Below are 22,077 nucleotides of genomic sequence, written 5' to 3'. Positions count from 1 at the left end.
CAAAAGAATCCATTGCCGCACCAAAGCAATTTCTGTGGGAGAAAGATACTGGAGACATTCTGGTAGTGATTATTTTTATTGGCTAAGCAGAGGTGAGCAGAAGAATCTAGTAAGCATCTGATTCAGTGGTAAATGCATTAATAACAAGTGTGGGTGACAGTAGAAAGGCTGAACTATGGCTTTGCAGATTTGGGACATGGGGGGGAGACTCAGAATATTAGGAGGATATGCCCCACTTTGTCCAACAACTGATCCTCCACTGGTTTGCTGAAGAAAAGTTGCTGGATAAAGTTGAGAAAGAAAAAGCCTGTAGCTTGTGTTTCCAAAAGTATTAGCGGTTAGCATAGTAATAGGCCTTTTTTGGATGCATATTAGCTTCTAGCTTTAAACAAGAAGCTTTAACTCCGCTTCCAACTTGACTGGTGATAGGATGAAACCTACAAACCTGAGCTGCTGTTTGGTGCTGCTGACCAAAATTTTTTCCAGAGTGCCTTTAAAAAATATGTCCAATCATGGCTGATAATAATCTGACTAGGCCTTTGGAGAAAATCTCCACTCCAGGCTATCACTTGTTTACAATGAAACCAACTTCCATAAGAGGTGGTGGACTATCCTTGGAGATTTTTAATCCGAGGTTCTAGTTGAAATTCCTACATTGCAGAGCATTGAACTAGATGACTCTCACAGTCCCTTCTAACTCTGTATGATTGTATGAAATCCTAAGAATACCAAATTGCTTGAAAAGTGAGCAAAGCACATGAATGCTCCACTATGGCAGCAATCCTGCGCATTCATGCATGCTTTGTACAAAAGTTTCATAGAACTAAGTGGCACTTGCCAGGATAAACATGCTGAGGGGTTGGTTTGGTGGTGGCATTCACCTTGATGCATGATCGAGTGCACTGACAAAAGCAGTAATAGAAGTTGGTTAGAATTAACCTTTAGCAACATTTTTGTGCTTGCATTCTGAGAAATAGCACTCCCTTGGAAAAGATGGGAGAAGCATGTGAAAGCTTTGATCTGTGCTGAGTTAACTCTATTGCATGAAGATTGGCAACTTGACAAATGCTTCCAAATATATTCTTGCAATCATTAGAATGAGAAATCTTGCTTTTTGCAAAGATAGAGTGCTTACTAGATTCTGTGTAAATTTTTGCACCATGGATTGCCCACACATTAAATTCCCTGGTAGCAGTTCACCTCCCACAGTTTTGGAAGCTGTTAAACCAGGCTGACTTGCAACAGCATCACCATTTCCTTTTTATACTATCTTGGATTTATAATGTTGGCACAGTTAGATGTTTGTTACGTTGCAATGGGAATGATTTGTCTTTTTTGCAAGAAATTGTCGAGGCAGCAAACTGTATGTTGCTCCTTTTCTGTAGCACTTAAAAACATTGATCACAGAGAGACCTTTTATTTTGAATTAATTTTCAGCCTATCTACAGATAGTTACTACATGTACCATATGTAAACCACAACATGCACTGAGCTGTGTTTCTCTGCTGTACTGTTTTTATATGAATGGCTGTGCACAAGCATGATATTTTATGCTTGTCACAGAAATCTATAACCCAAGCACTTAAAAAAAAAGGAAAAAAAGAAATATCAGTGTTCTTGGTTCTTGGCAGTAGGTTCAAAGGGATAGCTAGATTAACCTCAGAAGCAATTCATAGGATTGTTAGTGATCAGAAGCCAGGGCTTCAGAGACATCACCCAAAAATTAAACAGCAATTTCTGAAGTTGACTTGAGAACTGCTTAAAGCAAAATGCAGACAAAAATAGCATGGGCATACCAGGAAGCAGCTTTGCCTAGAGCAGCTCTCATGCCAAAATGCCCTTTGACTTTTTAAATTCAGGGGTTATGGGGGGTTCTACACGGGGAAACTGTTTCAATGGGATTTCGTGAGAAGTATCTAAATGGGAGGAGTGCATACGCCTTTCGTTCCCTGTTTGTCAGTTTGATACTGACGGCCCTGCAGCACTAAGGCAGAACTAGTGCCGCTTGTGATGCATTTTTAATTATTTCATCAAAACTGAAGTAACTTGGCACAAAAGGGAGTTCTACGCTTTCCCTTCATTGAAGTTCATTGAGCTATTTTTTATCCTTAAAAACACTCTTGAAACAAATTAGCAGAGACTGGGAAAAGCAAGGTGGGCAGCCTTGAAGCATCCCTCAGGGCATTTACCTTTTTACAGAAGAATTTTATGTCTAAGTGTTTTATGCATCAGCTGGGATTGAAGAGGCAAAAGATATTAACAGACATGGAAGTTCTATTTGTTTTCCAGCACAGAGTATGTCAAGCTGCTTTTGTTAGTGCATGCTAAATGAAGCCTTTTGGCAAATGTCCACATTTCCACTAAGGGAGGGGCACAGCTGTTCTAAATGGAGGGACTTTGTTAGGCTTAAATGCTGAGGCACTTGCATGTTGGGTGTGCATAATAGGATTTGTCGGTGGAGCGATAGAAGAGCAGAGCTAGTTACTGTTACCAAAATGGACTGTTTACTTGGACTCCTCCATTTCTCCCCACCCCACCCAAAAATCTACCGCCAACATTTTTGGATAACAAAGCATTGAGCTAGTGAAGGCTTCAAAGCATCTCTGACCTTCTAGATTGCAGCTGTTCTTCAAGGGTAAACTTGAGGTGCCCTTTGAAAATTATGAATGTAATAAATACAGTAATAAGTATAGGGAATTGTTGCCAGATAGGCCACAAAGAATAGGTACTTGAATTTGCCTAGTGGTTACTATTTAATGTGATTATAAGCTTGTGGGTTTCACAAGGCCCTTCAGATATTAAGTCATCCCATGCTACTCTTATATAACTTTGGTGCATAAGAAATCTGAGGGTGTTTTCCTTTTTAAAAAAAGCAACCCCAAAGTTCTCACGTGAGGTTTTTTTTGGTGATGTAAGCAAGTGTGTGTATGTGGGGAAAATGAATAGTGTATCATCTGAATGCAGTTGAACATTTGATTTGGATCCAAGGGTCTCTAGCATGACTGAAATGTCACTTCAACTCCTGTAAGGGGGTAGAAAGATTGTCCTCTGAGCCTCTACACCAGGCATGGCCAAACTTGGCCCTCCAGATGTTTTGGGACTACAATTCCCATCATCCCTGACCACTGGTCCTGTTAGCTAAGGATGATGGGAGTTGTAGTTCCAAAACATCTGGAGGGCCAAGTTTGGCCATGCCTGCTCTACATAATATCTCACAAGGTAGGCTTTTCATAAAGCACTGAGCTGCAATCAGGAAGAGAGAGCAAGATAGTCCCATTTCATGAGTAGGGCACTGCTCATGTGTCTTGCTATCTAAGCTGCAGTATATGCTTTTGGGAGAAGCATACTTTTAGACTTCAAAAAAGTTCTCTGCACTCTTATACATATTGGCATTTGTCAGGAATAAAAAGACGTCATTCAGCTGAAATAACTGATCAAAATCCATGTTTCTATTGGGTCATCTTATATACTCAGGGAAAAAAATTATTGGACTGTTTTGTGTATATTGGACTTCAAAATGCTTGTCTTTGTGTTTCTTTTATTCTTGCATCCCCATGGTCCCCATGACTGCAATCTAAGAAGGCTCCTTTCAGGATGTTGCCCCCAAAGAAATACATAAAGTAACATAAAGTAACTATCTGTAAAGTATGAGAAACAGGAAATCTGAAAATAGTTTAGTGCACTAAAAACATTGGGAACCCTATTTCCACATCTGCTTTTGAGTATCTACCTCATTTTAATGTTAAATTGCACAGCCAACCATAGAAGTTGTAGAATAGTTTAAAACTTTACCTGCAGTGCTTAAGACCAGGAGGCAACTCATGGTACAAAAAAAAAGGGGGGGAGAAACATGGCCCTTTATTAAATTCTGGCCTGAACTTGTGCTGTTCTGAATCAAACAGTCTTAAGAAGAGACCTTGCATAATCCATTCTCCTAGACAAAATTGTGCTTAACTTAATGGATTGAAACGCGTGTTTTGCTCTTTCCCAGCAGTTTCAGCAGCAGGTGCCTGATGTCGTCGAAGTTCAATCTTTCTCCAATGTAAGAAACCTGCAAAACTTTGCCTAATCTGGGAAGCAGGCTGACTGCTGGGGTTGCTTAGTGTGCAGTTATTTTCTGCTTTCTTGGTGTTTGTGTTTTTCCTTTGCTGGGTTTTGAAAACATTTGAGTCTGTTCTGGTGCTATTTGTAGAGTCCTATAAAAGTCAATGTGCTATATCAAACATGTTGTAACTCATACGATTATTGGATAAAAATGCTTTTTCCTGCTGGAGGTCTTTGACATTTAGACATTATGCTACAAGCTTACTTCTATAAAATCATACTGAGGGGATGTGAATTTAATGTCAATTTTTTAGAGGTAGCCCATAGAGGACCCTAAAAAAATGAGAGGAGCGGCCTTTCATTGCTTTTGAAAAAATTGCTAAAACAAAGCCGTGGTGTCTCAACAGGAGTAAATCTAACCTATTGCTACTTTTGTTGTTGTTTACTTGTTGTAGTGCAATTAATGTCCATGGTACTTTCCTCCCCCCAAAGTTTACAATCTAAAAGTTGATGCAGGAGAAGTGAAATGAACAGAGAAAATATATGATTGTGTCTGTTAAATGTCCTTAGGCATTTGCTCATAAGAAGCAGCTCTACATTAATTTGGTAATTTGTCAGGGATGTCATCTGAGATTCAGTCTTCTCTTTCATAATAAGTTGATTTTATTATGGTAGCATAAGATAGCAGATCTTATGAAGAAATACCTCAGAAGTCTATTTCCACTGCTGTTAAAGTGCATCTTAAACTTGATAACTTAAATGAGATGTGCAGTAACTTGATATGTCAAGGTTTGTGGGTTGAACAGTGCAGAACTAAATGGAGGATTAGATATCATTGTCTTGCAGGAATTGGGCATAAACCCATCAACACCATTTGCCATCCATGTCTATTCCTAGACAGTATTCCTAGGTTTTTGAGCATACAAACAAACCCAAAGAAGCTCCTCCTCCTCCTCCTTCCTCCAGGATTGCACAATAAGTGCCTGGGCATCAAACTCTGTAGGTTGAAGATCTGCTTAGATGTTGGTACTTAAGACCACTTGTCAAAGTACTTTTTAAAAGATGTAGAGGTTGTTTTTTAAATAATAATAATAATAATATCCAGAATGTGGCATTGACTGCAACAACGGATTCCTTTTTTGTGATGTAAATGCTACATGAACCTGTAGTTCAGTTAGATTGACTGGCTTCTCTCTTCCTGGTTGAAATGTACTTTAGAATACTGCTGCTTTCTGTTCATGTTTTCCAGCTCATCCTAATGTCTTTGCAGCCTTTCAGTAGAAGCAACTTGGTATTGGGTTATTTGTCTTGAAGGTTCCCTTCTTAGCTGGAGTGGCATATTCTTTATTGGTAGTGGGGAGTTTCTGTATTTTAAGGTGAGATCAGAGGAATAGATTATTCTATAGTTTGAACAAATGTTATCACTTTCTTGCTAGTCATCAGCTTGGTAAGATGCTTCTGTAGATTTCTCTCTCTTATATTTACCATGAATTTATTATTTCCAGACAACAATACAAATCTCTTGGACGTGTACCTTTATACAATTATAGGATTAAGAAGCTCTCTAGTCAGGAGTTGCTCAATTATCACTAATAATTTCTTATGTTTTTCAGATTGAAAAAATAATGAGCTCCATTGGTGAAGGCATTGACTTTTCTCAGGAACAGCAGAGGATTTCAGGTACCATACTGAACTGCTAAAGGGTGTGAGTCAATTCAAACAAGTGAGAGAGCAGTACAAAAAGTTGGGCCCATTTGGGACTTACCATTAGGGAACCTGGTATTTCTCAACCCATAGTTGAGATATTCAGCTATGTTAAGGCTTCCCTTTAAGACCAGAAATCCAGATAAGAGGCAGCAATTTGCTATTCTGCAGTCCCTGATTAGATGGGGATATCCATCAGTATTTATCTGCCAGCGGAATGGCCAGGGTTGGGGATCCCCCTGGAGTAAATTTGGGGGTGTGGGGTTTAGAGCTATATGAGGAGAAGAGAAATCCAGGTTTCATGATATTGGATACCGCCCCCCCCCATGATGCTTAATTTAATGGACTGGCTACCCCTCCCCCTTTACTACAACTCCACTTTCACTGCTGCTCATACCATGCATTTTATCTGACCCCAGTTTTGCCTTCCTTCACTTATTTAGATATTCTATTTCTTTGATTCTGTTCATGAATTACTAACCATAAAGTATCTCAAAATGATTGCACACACTAAAAAAAATTATCATATATGAAAATAGCTTTAAATCCAGTACAGATTCAGACTAGGATAAAGATCTCCACTTAAAAGGCTTGTTGAGGAAGGAAGCGCCTCTATGTTTTGTTAGAAATGGGCTCTGTGTTCAGAGAGTTTACAAGCTTTGGTGGGGTTAGGCAAAAAGAGACTACAGGGCGAAATGCAGCAAGAGCAGGGCTTAAAAAAGATACAGTACAATGGATTCCTTGTAGTTTTATCTGCTGCCTTTTTTCTACTCGGGTCTATTTGGCTCTTTTTTCCTTTCCTTTTGTATAGTTTTTATATTGTATTTTTAGACATTTTAAATACTCAGGGAAAAAATACCATCTGTTAAAAAAGAGGAGAGGGCAGGACACAAAGCACTTTTAAAGCAACCTTAAACCATCAATATAAAGGGCCCATATGTTTGATAATTTCCTGGCTTGATTTCATTTATGAAAAATCACTTTCTAGATATTGAGTCTTGCATGTACATGAGTCAGAGCCCCACTTGCCATGGGAAAAGATGCCTTTTATACCACTTTCCTCAGTCCCTTGCCTTCTTTCATAGGCAACCTTGACTGAGACTTTCTGACAAAGGTGGAAGACTGCATCCTAGTTCTACTCCCACCCCCATCTTTTCAAGCCTTCAACAGTAATTTGTAGCAACATGAAGTCCTGAAGGTGGCATCTTCAAGTCATTGAAAAAGCCTTGCTGTAATAATTAAAGCACCATTTTCATCAGATTGCTTTAAGGAGTCTTGTAGTCTGGGGCAAGAGGAAGGGGAATAGCAAGGTTTTTCCAGCAATACTTCCTCATATAAGGAGTAGAGAATAAGTGATTTTTAAATTATCAGGAGTTCATCTTTGGTTAAACCTTGTGGCAGCTTGTGGAATATTTTAGTACGGTATTCAAAAATGTGATGCAGAACAAAGCAGCAGTGACAGCCCATGGCAAAAACATGAAAACATTCAGAGGTGCTGCAGCAGACTGACTTGCTTTTCAGAAAACTACCAGAAATGTTCCAAGTTTTTACAGCTCATTAAAGGATGCTAAAATAAAATAAAAAAGCCACACATTTTCTTCCACGCCTGGAATGGAAGCATGAAGTAAGAATGCGGATTGAAATATAGCTATAAGCTGTAAGCTACTGCTTAGTTCTGATAACCCCACAGGTCCTCAGAGAGAAGGCTGGTATACCCTCTTGCCCCACCCAGGTTTCCAGAAGCATTAAAAAAAATATTTAAAATGAGACTAAAGTGGTGAAGAAACCACAGAAACAGTCCAGGGAGGACTGATCATATTCAGTAACCAAGGAATGCTGGATATCCTTTCAAAGAAAAAAAGCAGGAGGAGAGAGAATGTGGCATGCCCTGTTTGGATGAAATGGCTGGCTGGACCTCTGAACAGAGAACTTGTATTAGGAGGGAGCGTACACCGCAACATCTTGTTGCAGTTTCCTTTTTTTTTTTTACGTTATAAAGCAAATTATTTTTACAACAAGTAAAGATAACAGCATAAAGAACTCTTAAAGAATGCATTTTGGAAATAGGTTATTTTTCTAAGATGAAAATACACCATTCACTTTAAAAACTTTTTCCCCCTGGTTGAGAACTTAAAAAAAAATCCATGCAAGGCCAAACAATATAAGTATTTAGCTGGATATATATTTCATATTTGTAGCAGACAACATAGAAACAAATATGTAGTGCTATACATGAACCTAGAAGCCTCATCTTTTCAAAAGCCACAGACTTTTCAAAAGTGTTGCGTTGACCTATATGTTAGTGGAATAGCTTATATAAAAAAATTTATAGGATCTTCTACACAAGCAATACAATACAGGCCAAGCACCTAGTAATCTATGCAGAAAAGACTGCAAGGTGGGAGTCACTTATTTCAATGTGGGTATTAAAGAAGACCAGTGTGATTATGTTCATTGATCTTCCTTGTTTGGCAGAATTGCTTTTTCTGTAATTTGGTTGATGCAGAAAAATGTACTTTCTGGCAAATCAGTTAAACTAAAACAGATCAGAGCTGCATTTGACTGCCATATATAATTTGCTTCTGTCAGTCATCGTCGGCCCCCCCCCCCAGCCGGCACTCCATAATGCTGTTCTGATTATTTGTTTATTTAAAAATACGAATTTATCAGCAACCTTTTGTTCTTGCTCGCTCAATTCATATGTTACAGTAAACTACAGCCAATGGTTCACTGTGAATGCGGACATTCCTTCTTCAATTCTCCCTTCCAGCAAGTGGGAGCAACTAACTACAATCGTTGCCTTCGCATTATGTCCTACCTGGGGATCAAGATTTGTTTTGCTTCCAATGAACCATGATTGGTAAGCCAAGAACAAATATTGGCATAACATCTTGGTTCATTTGGAGTGAAACAAACAATGATTCCTGGTTTGGATGTAATGCTAAGTCACGGATTAAGGTTTGTTGCTTGCGCTGGCTAAAGGAGGAGTGAAATAGGAGTCTCGTGTGTGTCCACAGAAAGTGTATGCCATTATTGCAGCACATTACTGGGAGTCATTCAATTTTCCTATAAAATGACCTGATCTGATTATGTGACTGTAGAATAAAGGTTATATGAAGGAAATTTGCTGGAGCTGCAGCCAAAGCAGATCCTTTCCTTATTCTGTAACAAGTTCAACATAAGGAATCATCTTCAAATTAGTTTAAGTTTCAAAAGAAACTATCAGGCTGTTCTTTGGATTGGATTTCCCACCTCAGCATATTATGCCCCTTTCTGAAGAGGCTCCGTAATTGGTCCTGTTCACATAAAGAAACCCTCCCTCCCTGCTTGCCTGCCTGCAGTGATCTTTTCAACTTACCTAAATTTACTCGCTTAAATTGGATAAATATTGCAAATGTGTAGCTGTGCGCTTAAATTTGCCATCTGCTTTTAAAGGCATTTTGGGATACATGTTTTTATTAATGGACAATGTAAGTGGAGGAAGGGTCCATTGTGTTCATAGTCATAATCCTCTGATACAGGAGTAATGAACATTCCAGGAAATACTGCATAGCATTCAGCCTTGCTGAAAGTGGTTCTTTTTACATAGTAGAAATAACAATTGCCTAGTGGAAGGAACTGATCTGAGGCCTTTGGAACTGTGCCACTCCCAGTAGCTTAGCCTTTAGGCTACATGTTTATGTGTGGCCCATCAAATGAGACTTGCTTCTTCTACTGAGTACTACCATTAGAAATGGGTTGTCCCCTCTCCTGCTTGTGTGGGCCATAACACTCTATATTCTGTTGCTCAGTGTCACTTAGACTGCTGGCAGTTAGAACTTCCCGGTGTTGCTCATCAAGTTTTTGTCTCGTCATTTCCGATCTCACTTCAAAGACTTGAATTCCTAGCGTTTGCTTTTCCTTTAATTCTAAAATTAGAAGTGAGCAAAGGGCTATTCACAAGTCTACAGGTATACTCAAAGCATGGAGGGTGGAGGGGGACATGCTAAAGGGATGCCTATACATGTGCAGCTGAGTTCCTGCTGATATAGAAAGTCTGCATGCACACAGGCCCCTTGCCTATGTTCTGAGCAGCATGTGAGTTGGTGCCAGGATCCACTTAAATAACGGTGGCAGCAGGCACAGTCTTCCTTTTCCTTCCACACATTGGGGTTATGTGTGAAAGGGTCTCTTATGGATGTCTCTGGTCTCTGTTCATGTACCAGTGACTGAGGTAACCAACCTTTAAATTTAAAAGGCTTGGGGTCTTCTTGCAGAGACTTTGGCAGAGGCTGTAGACCTTTCTTTCCTTTGGGATGTGTGGATGCCCTGTTCAATATAAACTGCTACTGCCAAGATGGGATTCTAAAGCTTTACAAAGAGTGAGCATTCTGTCCCAGTAGAAATGTGCTCACTGATCCTTGTCCATGAACATTTTCACTAGCACCACTGATTAAGAAATCTATTAAAAGGGCAACACATCCTCAGAAACATATCTTTAAAAGGGGTCTGCTACGTGAAAACAAAAGCATTTGTTTTTCTGCAACAACTTGGCCTCGGGCCTCTATTTGCAATGTAAGGTTTGTATACTTTCCATCTGGTGTTAATCCACTTAATATTCTTACCCTTCTACTTGAAAAAAATTACTGTGTTGGAGCAAAATGGCTTCGAAGCATAAAATAACCCTCTCTTTGCTGCAGTTTTCTTGCAGGAGGGGATTCCCTTGGCATGGAGAGGTTGTATATAGTGTGCTGGTTTTACAGTGATTTCATCCGTCATTTTATTACCCAAAGCCAGAGAAGAATGAGTGGCCACTGCAACGTCAGTTTGCTTACATAAGTCTTGTTGCATTAGAGAGAATTCGGTAGCTAGTTAAACAGTATAGCTAAAATGTGCTGTATTCTGCTGCACAAAAGCTCATTGCAATTTGCATCCAGTTCATTATTTTAAACACTATAGTAAAGCTGACAGTATTATTCAGTGCAGTAAGTTAATACCTTATCGTTCTTTTTGAGGATTGGCAATTGGCACCAATGTTCTCCTTTTGGTACAGATTGGTACAGACTAATGATTTCCCAAACCACCGACTAGGATCCACTAGTGGCCTCAGTGCCACAGCCTGTCCAAGGCCGCCTCACATGCCTGCCCTACCCCCTAGCCATGCCACTGCATTTTGGTTGGACCAGTGCCAGTACCCATGCTGAGTACAAGTGATTGAGAAGCAGAAGTACAGTGAGGGAGGAGGGAATGAATGTCTCCCTCCTCTGAGGAGAAAGAGCCAGAGGGAGGTGTTGAAGGAAATGAGAAACCAAGATAAAATGCTGTTGTTAATGAATATTAATAATATTAATTATTATTAATAATATTAATAATAAATAAAATGGGAATAGAAAGGAAAGGAATAAGAGAGGAGAGCTGTTAGAGGAGGGATGAATGAAAGAGGACCAGAAAGAAGGTGGCATGCTGAGAAAGAAGCTGGCATGCTGAGGTTAAGGTCCAGTTGAGTGTGAAAGCAGAATGGGAGAAGAAACTACAGGACATGACTAAAAATAGAGGCATGTGGAGGTGAGATGGGGGAAGATATAAAGGAGTAAGTCTTCTTCATGTAGAGCCTCTGGATCAGCAAATTCTACCTAAAATGAGGAGTCTGTCACAATACCTCCAGAGCAAATGTCTGTGCTTAGCTTGAGGAAACATGAGCTATGAAACTCAATGAAAATGCTGTGACAAATAATTTAGCAATTTCCAAAGATGGATTATATATTTGTGGAAAATGTTATCAGTAATTGCCACCTGATTATGCCAAACTGCCTCTATCTGCCACCATTTTGAGATGGGCTCTGCCCCTGCCCCACCATTTTGTAACTGGTGGACCTCAGTAATTTTCAGCTATCTGAAGCCAGCCCTGGAGGTGGAAAGTTTGAGAGCCCCTGGTCTAGCCTTTTCTTGGTGGCTGTAGTTGATATGTTTTCAATTTAGCACTCAAGTTTGCATTAAATGCACTAAATGCATTCTCTAATGCAGACCATGTATCAAGATACTGTCTGTTTATGTCTAGGCACATGCCCAAAATGAATGAGTGGTTTCTCCAGTAGCCATAGTCTTATAGTGATGTACAAACATGAAGGTACAGTCTTGATTATCAAGGTCATTTTGCTTTGTAGCCAGAGGGTTGCAATCCCATTATAATAAGGTAAAGGTACTCCTGCCCGTACGGGCCAGTCTTGCCAGACTCTGGGGTTGTGCGCCCATCTCACTCAAGAGGCCAGGGGCCAGCGCTGTCCGAAGACACTTCCGGGTCACGTGGCCAGCGTGACATCGCTGCTCTGGCGAGCCAGAGCTGCACACGGAAACGCCGTTTACCTTCCCGCTGGTAAGCGGTCCCTATTTATCTACTTGCACCCGGAGGTGCTTTCGAACTGCTAGGTTGGCAGGCGCTGGGACCGAACAACGGGAGCGCACCCCGCCGCAGGGATTCGAACCGCCGACCTTTCGATCGGCAAGCCCTAGGCGCTGAGGCTTTAACCCACAGCGCCACCCGCGTCCCCTTTCCCATTATAATAAACTGCTACCAAATCCAAGGTGCTCAGGGTTAAACTAATGTAATAGCCTTCCTGGTGGCCAAAATGTTTTGGTGCTGCCTGAGTGAGCTGTCCCTAGTTAAACACAGAGGGTAGGATTCTTTTAGCAGAAGCCCTATGCAAGGGCTTCTGCTTGGGCAACAGGGCTTTCCACACAGCATCTCCAAAATTGGCTTGGGGTGGGTGGGAGAACCCCCAGAACAGTGCATGAGGAGGAAGGATAATTTCATTTGGCAAACTAGTTCCAACTGGCAAATTCTAGCTTAATTCTCTTTTGCCATGCTATGCAAATGCAAAACACTTTAGACTTAAGTAGGAAACTATGAAACTACGTTGACTATCTTCATCAGTATCACAACATAAACAATTTCTTCAGACTCTCAAACTTGAAATGGAGTTGTGTTTTGATTTTGACTTTATATTCCAATAGTTAGGTGTTGGAAACTGTACTTACTACTAAAACTCTGCTTAGGGCCTTTGCATGTATTCTGGCTCTGGTTTTCGAACATCCAAGCTAAAAACTTTCAGGGCCCTTGTACGCTGCTGCTCCCAAATAATTATGAGAGAGTTTAGTAACTTGACTTCTTCATCCCCCCCACAATGGCAATTCTGTTCCCCAGTAGCTTCACAAAAGTTGCCTTCGGTGTAATAACTACAGTATCAGATCAGATCTGTGGAGGCAAAGCATCTTTAATAATCCAAGACAAAGCAAATGCTACATGCAGGCATATAGTAAGCCGGTGTAATATGTTTGTTTCCAATTGGTCTGACTCCCTTCAGTCATGCTTACCTTTCAGTATCTGAAAATCTCAGCTCACGTCTGATAAATTAATCCCCACATACTGTACCCGTTTTATGCTGAAAAACCACACCACATGGCTCAGGGTAATCAAACAAATTTTGAAATTGCAATTTGAATATTGCAAAGCTGCCGTCTTATTTCTCTCTCCCTTGCCAGCTTCTGTTCTGAAACCTGATCACTGCTTCTGCTGGGAGGGGTGTGAGCACGAGGGGAGGGGAGGGAACAGCCAGTGAGAGAGCGAGAGACGTTGCAAGTGTGGAGCTTGCTGCCTTTAGACAAAGCAGTCTGCTGCAGCTCTCTGAAAGGGACACATGCTTGCCTGGGAAAATACCAGAGTCCTTTTGCCTGCTTATGGAGCAGAAAGGAATCAGCCCTGGATAAGGAAAGAATCTCTGGCCAGCAAGAGCCTGCTGCTTGGAATTTGGGGATATAGATGCTGTCCCTTTGCCCAGGCTTTGTCAGAGAAGGGAGGAGGAAATCTTTTGTGAGTGCTGCATCCCTTGTGCTGCAGTATGCATTAAGAAGGCTGGCCAGCTCCTGAGCACTCATTAACACTGACTTGCTTAACAGAGGATCTTTTCTGAAGGCCAGCGTAACAGGATCTCTAACCCCTCGATTGTTCAGATAATAGCCAGCACTGCATTGTGTTGGCAGTCTGGAAAGAAAGGGGTGGAGGCTAGTTTAGGATGTTCAGAACTTCTGATAACCACAGGGCTCAAAGACTGCAACCCCGGTGTCTTCATCAATATTTTGCAAATGCCCTTCAGTGACGGACATGCTAGGAAGACAGAGAAAATTCTGCGTGACTTGCATAGCAATTCCTCTGAGGACTGCAAAGACGTGGGCTCTGAACTTTCCTTGCTTCATCAAATATCACCAGTTCTGCACAGGGAAAGTAACAAGTTCCTAGACTCTCCTCTGATGTGTGGAGGGAAGAAGAGGCGTTCCATATAGCTTCTACGGGGCTCTTGGAAGAATTTATTTCTGACTAACCGGCTGAAAGGAGGTGCCAGGACATATCTAACCCTATCTGCTGCGGAGAAAAGGGGAGGGGGCGTGTTCATCTTGCTTGGCTTTCCTCACCCCCTTAAACCAACGAGCTAAGATGCTTTGTTCTGAAAGCTGTTCGTTATCTCAGTAAGGAATTTGAAGGTAGTACTTGCCTTTAGTGGAAGAAAATGAAGGACGGGCAAATACAAGTCAACAAAGAACTGGCAGGAGCAGGCATGTTGGGTGGAAAATGAGCTGACCATTTATCTTTTTGCTCAGACTGGATGCTCCGGTATACTTATTTGTTCCAGTCTAGATGTTGACGCTGGTTCCCAGCCCAGATCAGTCAATACCGGCTGTCAGGATGTCATGCATCTGGATAGGTGATAAAATGACAGTGGCAGGACTTCCAAGCTCAGGCTTGTTGTCCCTCATGCATCCACTCCTTATAATAAAATAACAAAGAAAAGCCCGTACCATGGTTTGCCTGTTCCGGGACTGTTGGGGGAAAAAAAGTATAAATCTTTATTCTTCTACTGCAGTTTGTGTTTTTTGTTTTTGTTTTTATTTGTCTTGCATGTCTTCCTTTGGACAGCTGTTCACTAATCTGGCTGCTGCTGCTTTTCTGAACACCCATCGTGTCTGTTTGTCTCTCTCAGCTGCATGAAGATGTATTTTCTCTCTAACTGCTTTGCACCTCCAGTGCTAACAGTCTTCCTTACTGGCCTGTTGTACAAGGTAATGCATCTGAAGTTGCATGGATGCAAGCATCTGCTGGGCTGTGTTTATTTGTGAGCTGGCCCTCTCTTGTCTCTCGTGCCTGTAGCCTTGGCTTGGAATGATGCCTTGGAAAGTTTTCAGCCCCCTCAGATGAAACAAGGAGCTGACCCAGGAGTCTTGTGAGGTTTGGGATGCTTTTGCCTGGCAAGGAGCACACTTGAGCCAGAAAATCAGTGCATGTGATGCCTTGGCCCCAGGAATGGTTCTAAACAGCTTGGATTCAGAGTTTGTTTGAGTATAACCAGGAGACCAATTAACAATCTAGTTTGAACAGGACAGAAGCTTATTGTTCATGGTTTGTGTACAGAAGAGGAACTGTCTGTCAGCTAATTGTTGTACCCTGGCCTTGGTTTGGCTTCTTTATGGTAATGACTATGATGTGGCAATGCCACCTGTCTTCCTCAGAGTGCCGCTGCTACCGCCTTAATGGGTTTTCCTTTTTCAAGCGTCTGCCGATTCCTCTCTCGTCAGGTTCACGGATGCTGGAGCAGAGTGTTGGGGAGTGGCTGGAGTCCATCGGCTTACAGCAGTATGAGAGCAAACTGCTTCTCAATGGCTTTGATGATGTTCGCTTCCTGGTAAGTAGCTTTGTTGGAAAAAGTTACAAGGTTTTATTGGGACTTGCAGAGCTTACCTTTTGGAAAGCAAATTGAAACTTGTTTTGTACAATACAGATAAATATATTTGCATTATTTGGATCTCAGATAAAGCAGTTTATGCAGCACTGTCAGATCAAATTAAACACATGAAAGGCAAGGCTGAATTCTTTTGATTGTCTGGATGAGTACGGACATAGCACACACAAAAAAAATCATTTTGTGGGGGGTAGTTCAGGTTCTCCTATGAATTCATAAAAATCCCAAACTCATAGAAAGAACATCAAGATTTTCTAGATGAAGGGTTAAACTGAGGCTGTGTTGACGCCTGGGTAGTAGATTAGTCTTACTTTGAGAGTTGAGCTACCAGCTTCAGATAGAAATGAACAACAGAAAAATGTTTGAATTCTTTCTGCAGTTGTTAACTCCTTGAACATTTTCAGCAACCTGCAGGCTAGAGATTATGTTGCTGGAATGATTGCATATGAATGTATATTTGGGGGCTTGTTTAAATGCTGCTGCTTCAGCTGGTAAAGATGCATTCTTTACTAAGTATTGCAGAAGCAAACTCCTGTGCTTTCCTCTCTAACCCATTTCACATATGTAGGATGGATCTCAACTATTATTTTATTTTATTTTTTGTTTAAGAACCTGTTCCCAATACTTCCTGATATCTATGGACAGGACAGTTCAAAACAGAATAAGCTTTGGCCATTCTGGTTAAATTACATAATAGGTGTATCCTTGCCTTGGTATTCATAGCTACTTAAAGCACAACATTGTTTATGCAATCATTGTTGCTGAACATTAGTTGGCCCTGTCAGCACTTAGCTAAATTAGGCTCAATCATTCATCAGCACTAGGAAGGACTAGATCCTTACCAAGGGGATCCTTGCTGAGTTTGAATTATTAACATGCCAACTTCCTTTAAGAAGTCATTTTATGGAAGAAGCAAAGGCTCAGCATCCTAAAATGATGGGTTATCACTCTTTGGTCCATTTTCATAGAAAATGTAAACCACACATTTGCAAATCCTTAATCACAGTAGACTTTTTTGTCAGTCTCCACCTTCCTAAAGGATGCAAAGGATTTTGAATTGCTTAAAAAAGCTTGAACATAGGAATGTTTCTCTGTTCACTTTGCTGATTTTTCAGGAAAGGTCAGTATCTAATTTCAGAATTACCTGCAGGTCCAGAGTTTGAAAACTGGTCAGATATCCCTTCTTGAAAATGTTAAAACACTAGCCATGCAAAACAAGTAAAATTTCTTTTGAAATGAGACAACTCAAATCTTTTAGCTATCAAAGTGGACTAAGCTTTAGTCTTTCACAAAATCTCATTAGGGTTAACCACTTCAGGTAGTGCTTTTCTTTAATAATCAGAGTAGTGTTTATTTGTTCACTTAAAGGTGTAGCCTTCACTAAGAGTTAGATTTAGGAAGATTAACAAAATATTAACTGTTTACAGTTAATGACTATTCTGTAAGTGGTGGATGACTGGAATTAATAACACCTATACAAACTGTTAGTATCATTCATACTGTCAGGGGGAAAGTATGTAGGGGACAACTTATTGCTCCTTCTAAGCCTCTTACATGCATTTAAAATTTAAATTTCCTCTATTTCAGACTTAAGACCACACCTGTCTTTATTGGGACTCCATTATTGCTGCCACCTTGAATTTTTAGGAAATTATACTTTATATTTTACAAAGCAGGAAAATGAAATAAAAGGAACATGGATACATTTGCCAGGCATTTTCCTTATAAACAATGACTGTCACAATGCCCATATCCAGTAGTTTCAAAAGAAAGAGAACCAATTTAACAAGTATCTTACTATCTTAGTCCCATCCAGTGCAAATGGTTAGATAACTTTCTCCCGCATATTTTAGATACCTCTTCTGAAATAATAATGTGGCGATATATTTGTGTCTTAATGAATGTTGGCAGACATAAATACATGTTAAATATTTTAATAAACAAAGCACTGTTAAGTGTATGGTTTATTAATTTTTGGCAGTTCTTCTGGCTACAGAAGAAAGTAATCTACTGTATTGCCATATTAGTTCTGTTAAGAAGTGCTCCAAGCTTTCCTTCTTAAGGATCTTTCTGAAGTGGGAAGTTTTGAACCCAAATACTTGATGCAGCTTATCTGACCTAAAGGCAGTTTCCTGCATAGTTGTTCATGAGGTTCCATAGCTGAATAAGAAGGGGGTGTCAGGTGTAACTTTTGCGCACATTAGGAACCATGTACTTGTGTGACCATTTTTCTTGCTGCAGTGCTTTTTATTACAGAATAATCAATTTCAGAAAATAGAACAGTGACATGAGAATCTTCCCTAAGCCCTTTCCATACCCATAATTACTTTCAATACCCTGGACAGCTCCCATATGGTACATGGTATATAACCCCCCAAAAAGGGCTGTGTAGTCATGACAGAAAAATGGATGTTGGTTACATTCATTCGTTGGGATATTTTGAGTTACAAATACTCTCCTTTTGGTTTTGGTAGAAGAGGTGTCAGCATTACAACTGCTTCTTTGTGCAGCAAGAGTAGCATGTTTGCATGCTGCACTTTGTTTGCATTTCTTCCTCAAGGATTGTAAGATTAAATTTTTATGGCATGATCCCTCTGTGCAAGTTTCTACATTTCTTGGAAGCAACAGAATATGTTTCTCTTTAGAGTTTTAGTTGAGTTCCATGGATGGCTAGTTCAACCTATATATGTATATAAAGGGCATCATTCCAATTCTGATTTTCATTTATAGTATTTTTTGACTTTAAAGAACACATTTCAGGGATTGAATCACTGCAACTCTGTTCTCTACACCCCTAAGCAGTTTGATGTTCACAAGAAAGCCTAACATTGCTTCTGCACCTATTTTAAAGTGGTTGGTGGAATCCATTTTTTCTTTCATAGTGATGCCTTTAAGGGTACCTTTTTTCAATAACAGCTTAGTTAATAATTCTTCCATTATCTGTTACAATATATACATGCTTAACAGATTGAAGTTTTAGCCAAATAAGAAAGTAAAGAATCATAAATGCTACCCCCCCTATTTTCCTCATCAGTGTTAGTAGTTTTCACATCTGGCTTTTGGTTTTCATAACTGAATTAAGCTACAACAAAAGGAGTTCACTTTTGAAAGTCAGAGTTCACTTTTGAAAGTCAGTTTCTTTTTCCTAGTCCAGAATCTAAGCATATGCATGTTAACTACATAGTTCATAGTCCAAAACTACTTATTAGATTTCACAAAGGGTTCAGACAGCATAAGCCAGTTGGGACAGAATTTTCTAGAAAAATCTGTTGCTTCATTTCATATTTTGCCAACACAGGTTTTTCAGATTTTTGTTACACTGAATAATGCGTTTGTGAGCTTATATGGTTCTTAAGGATTGGCACAGATCAAAAGGGTTGCATTAAATCTCACTGTCACAGAGGCTAGCAACGCATGTTAGGTAATGGGTTGCACTTTGCCAGATAGACTATTAGGCTAATTGCTTTAGCAATAATAAAAATTAAGTTGGTATTTTTAAAAATAGAACGTAGGCTGAATTATGTGAGATTCTGGGTTGAACTATCCAAGATACTGCACAATTTTTCTTACTGCTTAGAACTATATCAATAGCTCAGCAATGGGGCAAGATGTCTGAAGAGGATGTATAATCTTCTATTGTAAATTTTCAAAGAAAAGCTGGACAAGTGCTTGAAATATATGTCCTGCTTTATGGAAGAAGGTAAATTAGGTGAAGCACACACACACACACACACACACACACACACACACACACACCTTCCTGATGCTGTCCAGTTGTGTTTTTCTTTTTTCTTTTTTTTTTTAAAAAAAGCATCAGAAATAGCTTTCCTCAGACAGGATCAAATATCTCAGGCATTGAAAGTAATATTAGTGTGAAATGCATTTTGCCAGAGCTGAACAAATGCTGTTTTTGTTCTGTTTAAAGTTCCTACTTTATTGGCTTCCTCCTGAATATTCTCAAATTAAGAGCTCTGCATCTGTTGTGGGAAAAGCATTTTCCAAAATAAGTGCTTATATGGTGGTTGAGAAAAGATATCATGTTGTGTAAGCTATAGCTACCACATGTAAATAATATTTCATTTTTAGTTAGGATGTTGGGCGTATGATAGACAAGTGGGGACTCACAGTCATGCATGGTGTGTGTAGGAAATGGTGTGATTAGACTCTGGGGTTGAGATGGAAAGGTGAAACAGTAGGCTTCCTCTGTCCTCCTGTTTGGAAGAAGTACCTTTGCAAACTCTTTTTCAAAAAGAGGACTTAGAAGTTGCCATTTCTGCCTCAGCCATCACAACTTCCTTCCTTAGAAACCAAATAGCATGTAGGCACTAGCCCTGGCTGCTGACACCTGGGATCTACACTGGACTGAAGGAAGCATGGCTGTGCAACCTTCTGGTTTCTGTAGAAACTTACTTTGAACACTTCTGTTTTTGATAAGGATATGGATAAGTACTGTCTGCTGCCCTTCCAATTTGCCACTTTTCATGTCCAGACAAGGACCAAGTTGGTGGTAAATAGAAGTTGGTGGTAAATAGAAAGATTACCAAATAAGTATCATGATTGCTTGCAACAAAATAATCACTATATATGGGAATTGCTATGACGCCCAAAAATAATTTACAGCTTGCATTTCTCTCTCTGTGATCCACTTCAAAAGAGCAGTTCACTTAAAATTCACCACAATTAGGTGTGTTCTGCTCACCTTCAGCCTTGACTACTGTAACATGCTCATGGGGCTGCCCTTGAAACGTGTCCAGAACCTTCAGCTGGTACAAAACACCACCCCCAGGTTATTTATTGGAACAGGTCGGTCAGAGCATATTACTCCAATCTGCCCTGGTTGTATGTTCCCTTCCAAGTTTGTTTCATCCCTTTTCTGCTGTTTTTTTTATTATTAAAAAAAGACTTCATCAGAATTTTGCATTTAAATTCCATGCATTTCTGTATGCATTTTCCCTATGTAAGCTTTACCTTCATAATATATACATTTTGTATACTTTTCTATGCATTCCACCCTAGGTAATTCATTTTTGAACAGGTGGCATACAGCTTGGAAGAGAATAGCTGCAGAGCATTAGAACTGGAGTCTGCCTACATTTTTCTGTGAAAAGTCACTACTCCCGAAATGGCACATTTTGTTTGGGTAGAGACAGTAATGGAATTCAGATTCTTTCATTCTCTAGCTTAGTGTTGTTAGCTGCTAAGCAATGCTACATGCTTGATAACAGGAGGTTACAAGATTGGGCTGCATTAATTCAGTAACATGTCACTATCTCTGATCATTGATTTAATGGACAACCTGAGGCAGCCGCTTTACAAGTTGTATATTGGTATACAGTTTAGTGATTATACTGATAATAGTTTTTTAAAAAATAAAAATAAAATATTATGAAATGTACAAAGAAGACAACTCAGGTTTTTTAACACACACACACACACACACACACACACACACTGCACCATATTGGACAATGTCACACCAGCCTTTATGCATTCAAAATTCTAATCCCACAGTAACATCTGTTGGGATTGGTACTGCTATTGGAACTTGACAAGGCAAGTTTATGGGTGGCACATGTATAAAAGCTCTGGATGGAGCAGCCATGGTGTAGTTAAAATATAAATCCCCTTGCTTTGCTTATATTCAGTCATCTGCATATGTTCAATATATAGTAGGTTTGTTCTTGGTTTGTTTCTGGCTTACTGCTCATGGCTTGTTTGAAACAAACAATTTATGGTCTGGGTTCACATGACATAATAAGCCATACTGTGACTTATTTGTGCCTTGTTGCCTATTGGTCAAAACTGTAGTAAACATGAAGATTGTATTTTCCTTGCTTTTCACTCAGAGGTTATCCCTCCTCCCCCACCCCCACCCCCCAAACTGTAGCATTGTCCTTATTATGCAATCTAGCTGTAGTATGGTGATTAGAGAATTGGACTTTAAACTGGGTGTTTTGAGAAGAAAACTAGAGGGTAACAATGTGTGCTACCTTTAGCTTCTTGGGGGAAAGACAGGGTGTAAGTGTAGTTAATAGTGGTAATAGCTGAAATTATAAATTTAAATTAGGATCTAATTCAGTGTGCATGGTGGAGGCTTTTTGTACAGCAATGCACTCCTTAAAGCCAAGTGAAAAAATAAAAACCTTCATGGGTAGAGAATGAATGTTTGGCACTGTTTTTGGTTATTAGGAACAGGTAACAGCTGCTATTTGAGTTTACCAAAATCGGCATACTAGAAACAGTTCTGAGTTTATGATGGGAGGGGTAATATGTACCACATCCCAACACAGGTCCATCCCTTTACATCTTTCTTTAGGTACATTAAGCCATTACATTTTTGTTTCTTTACTTTTTGCCTCTTCCCCTTTCTGCTACTGAACTTCCCATAAAAGTGTGGCGTGCAACAATGATTCAATGAGACTTTGTCAGAAGCAAATCTGTTCTCCTCATGTAGTGCCCTAGGCTCCTCTGGCTTCATTTTTTAATTGGAGGAATGAGGTAAAAATTGAGGGCATTAAAGTACGGGATGTTTGCAAATAATTTGAAGTTCTGACATTAATTT

General features: G+C 39.9%; 1 protein-coding gene across 12 annotated transcripts in view; it reads left to right on the top strand.

The window, feature by feature from the left end:
• The window catches only part of ANKS1A (ankyrin repeat and sterile alpha motif domain containing 1A), a 120,141-nt gene that overhangs the window by 68,545 nt on the left and 29,519 nt on the right, over nucleotides 1-22,077 (top strand). For 7 of the 12 annotated variants that reach the window (XM_081915544.1, XM_081915542.1, XM_081915537.1 and 4 more), the window contains 3 exons: nucleotides 3,992-4,042; nucleotides 5,658-5,724; nucleotides 15,352-15,458. In XM_081915544.1, the coding sequence (XP_081771670.1) occupies nucleotides 3,992-4,042; nucleotides 5,658-5,724; nucleotides 15,352-15,458 (225 nt within the window). The remainder of the gene's footprint in view (nucleotides 1-3,991; nucleotides 4,043-5,657; nucleotides 5,725-15,351; nucleotides 15,459-22,077) is intronic. The other 5 variants (XM_081915543.1, XM_081915545.1, XM_081915540.1 and 2 more) reach the window with 2 other exon arrangements.

Source organism: Podarcis melisellensis (assembly GCF_964234715.1).
Source record: "Podarcis melisellensis genome assembly, chromosome: 6".
NCBI lineage: Eukaryota > Metazoa > Chordata > Lepidosauria > Squamata > Lacertidae > Podarcis > Podarcis melisellensis.
Note: the sequence above shows the minus strand (reverse complement) of the source record. Positions and strands in the feature narration are given on the sequence as shown.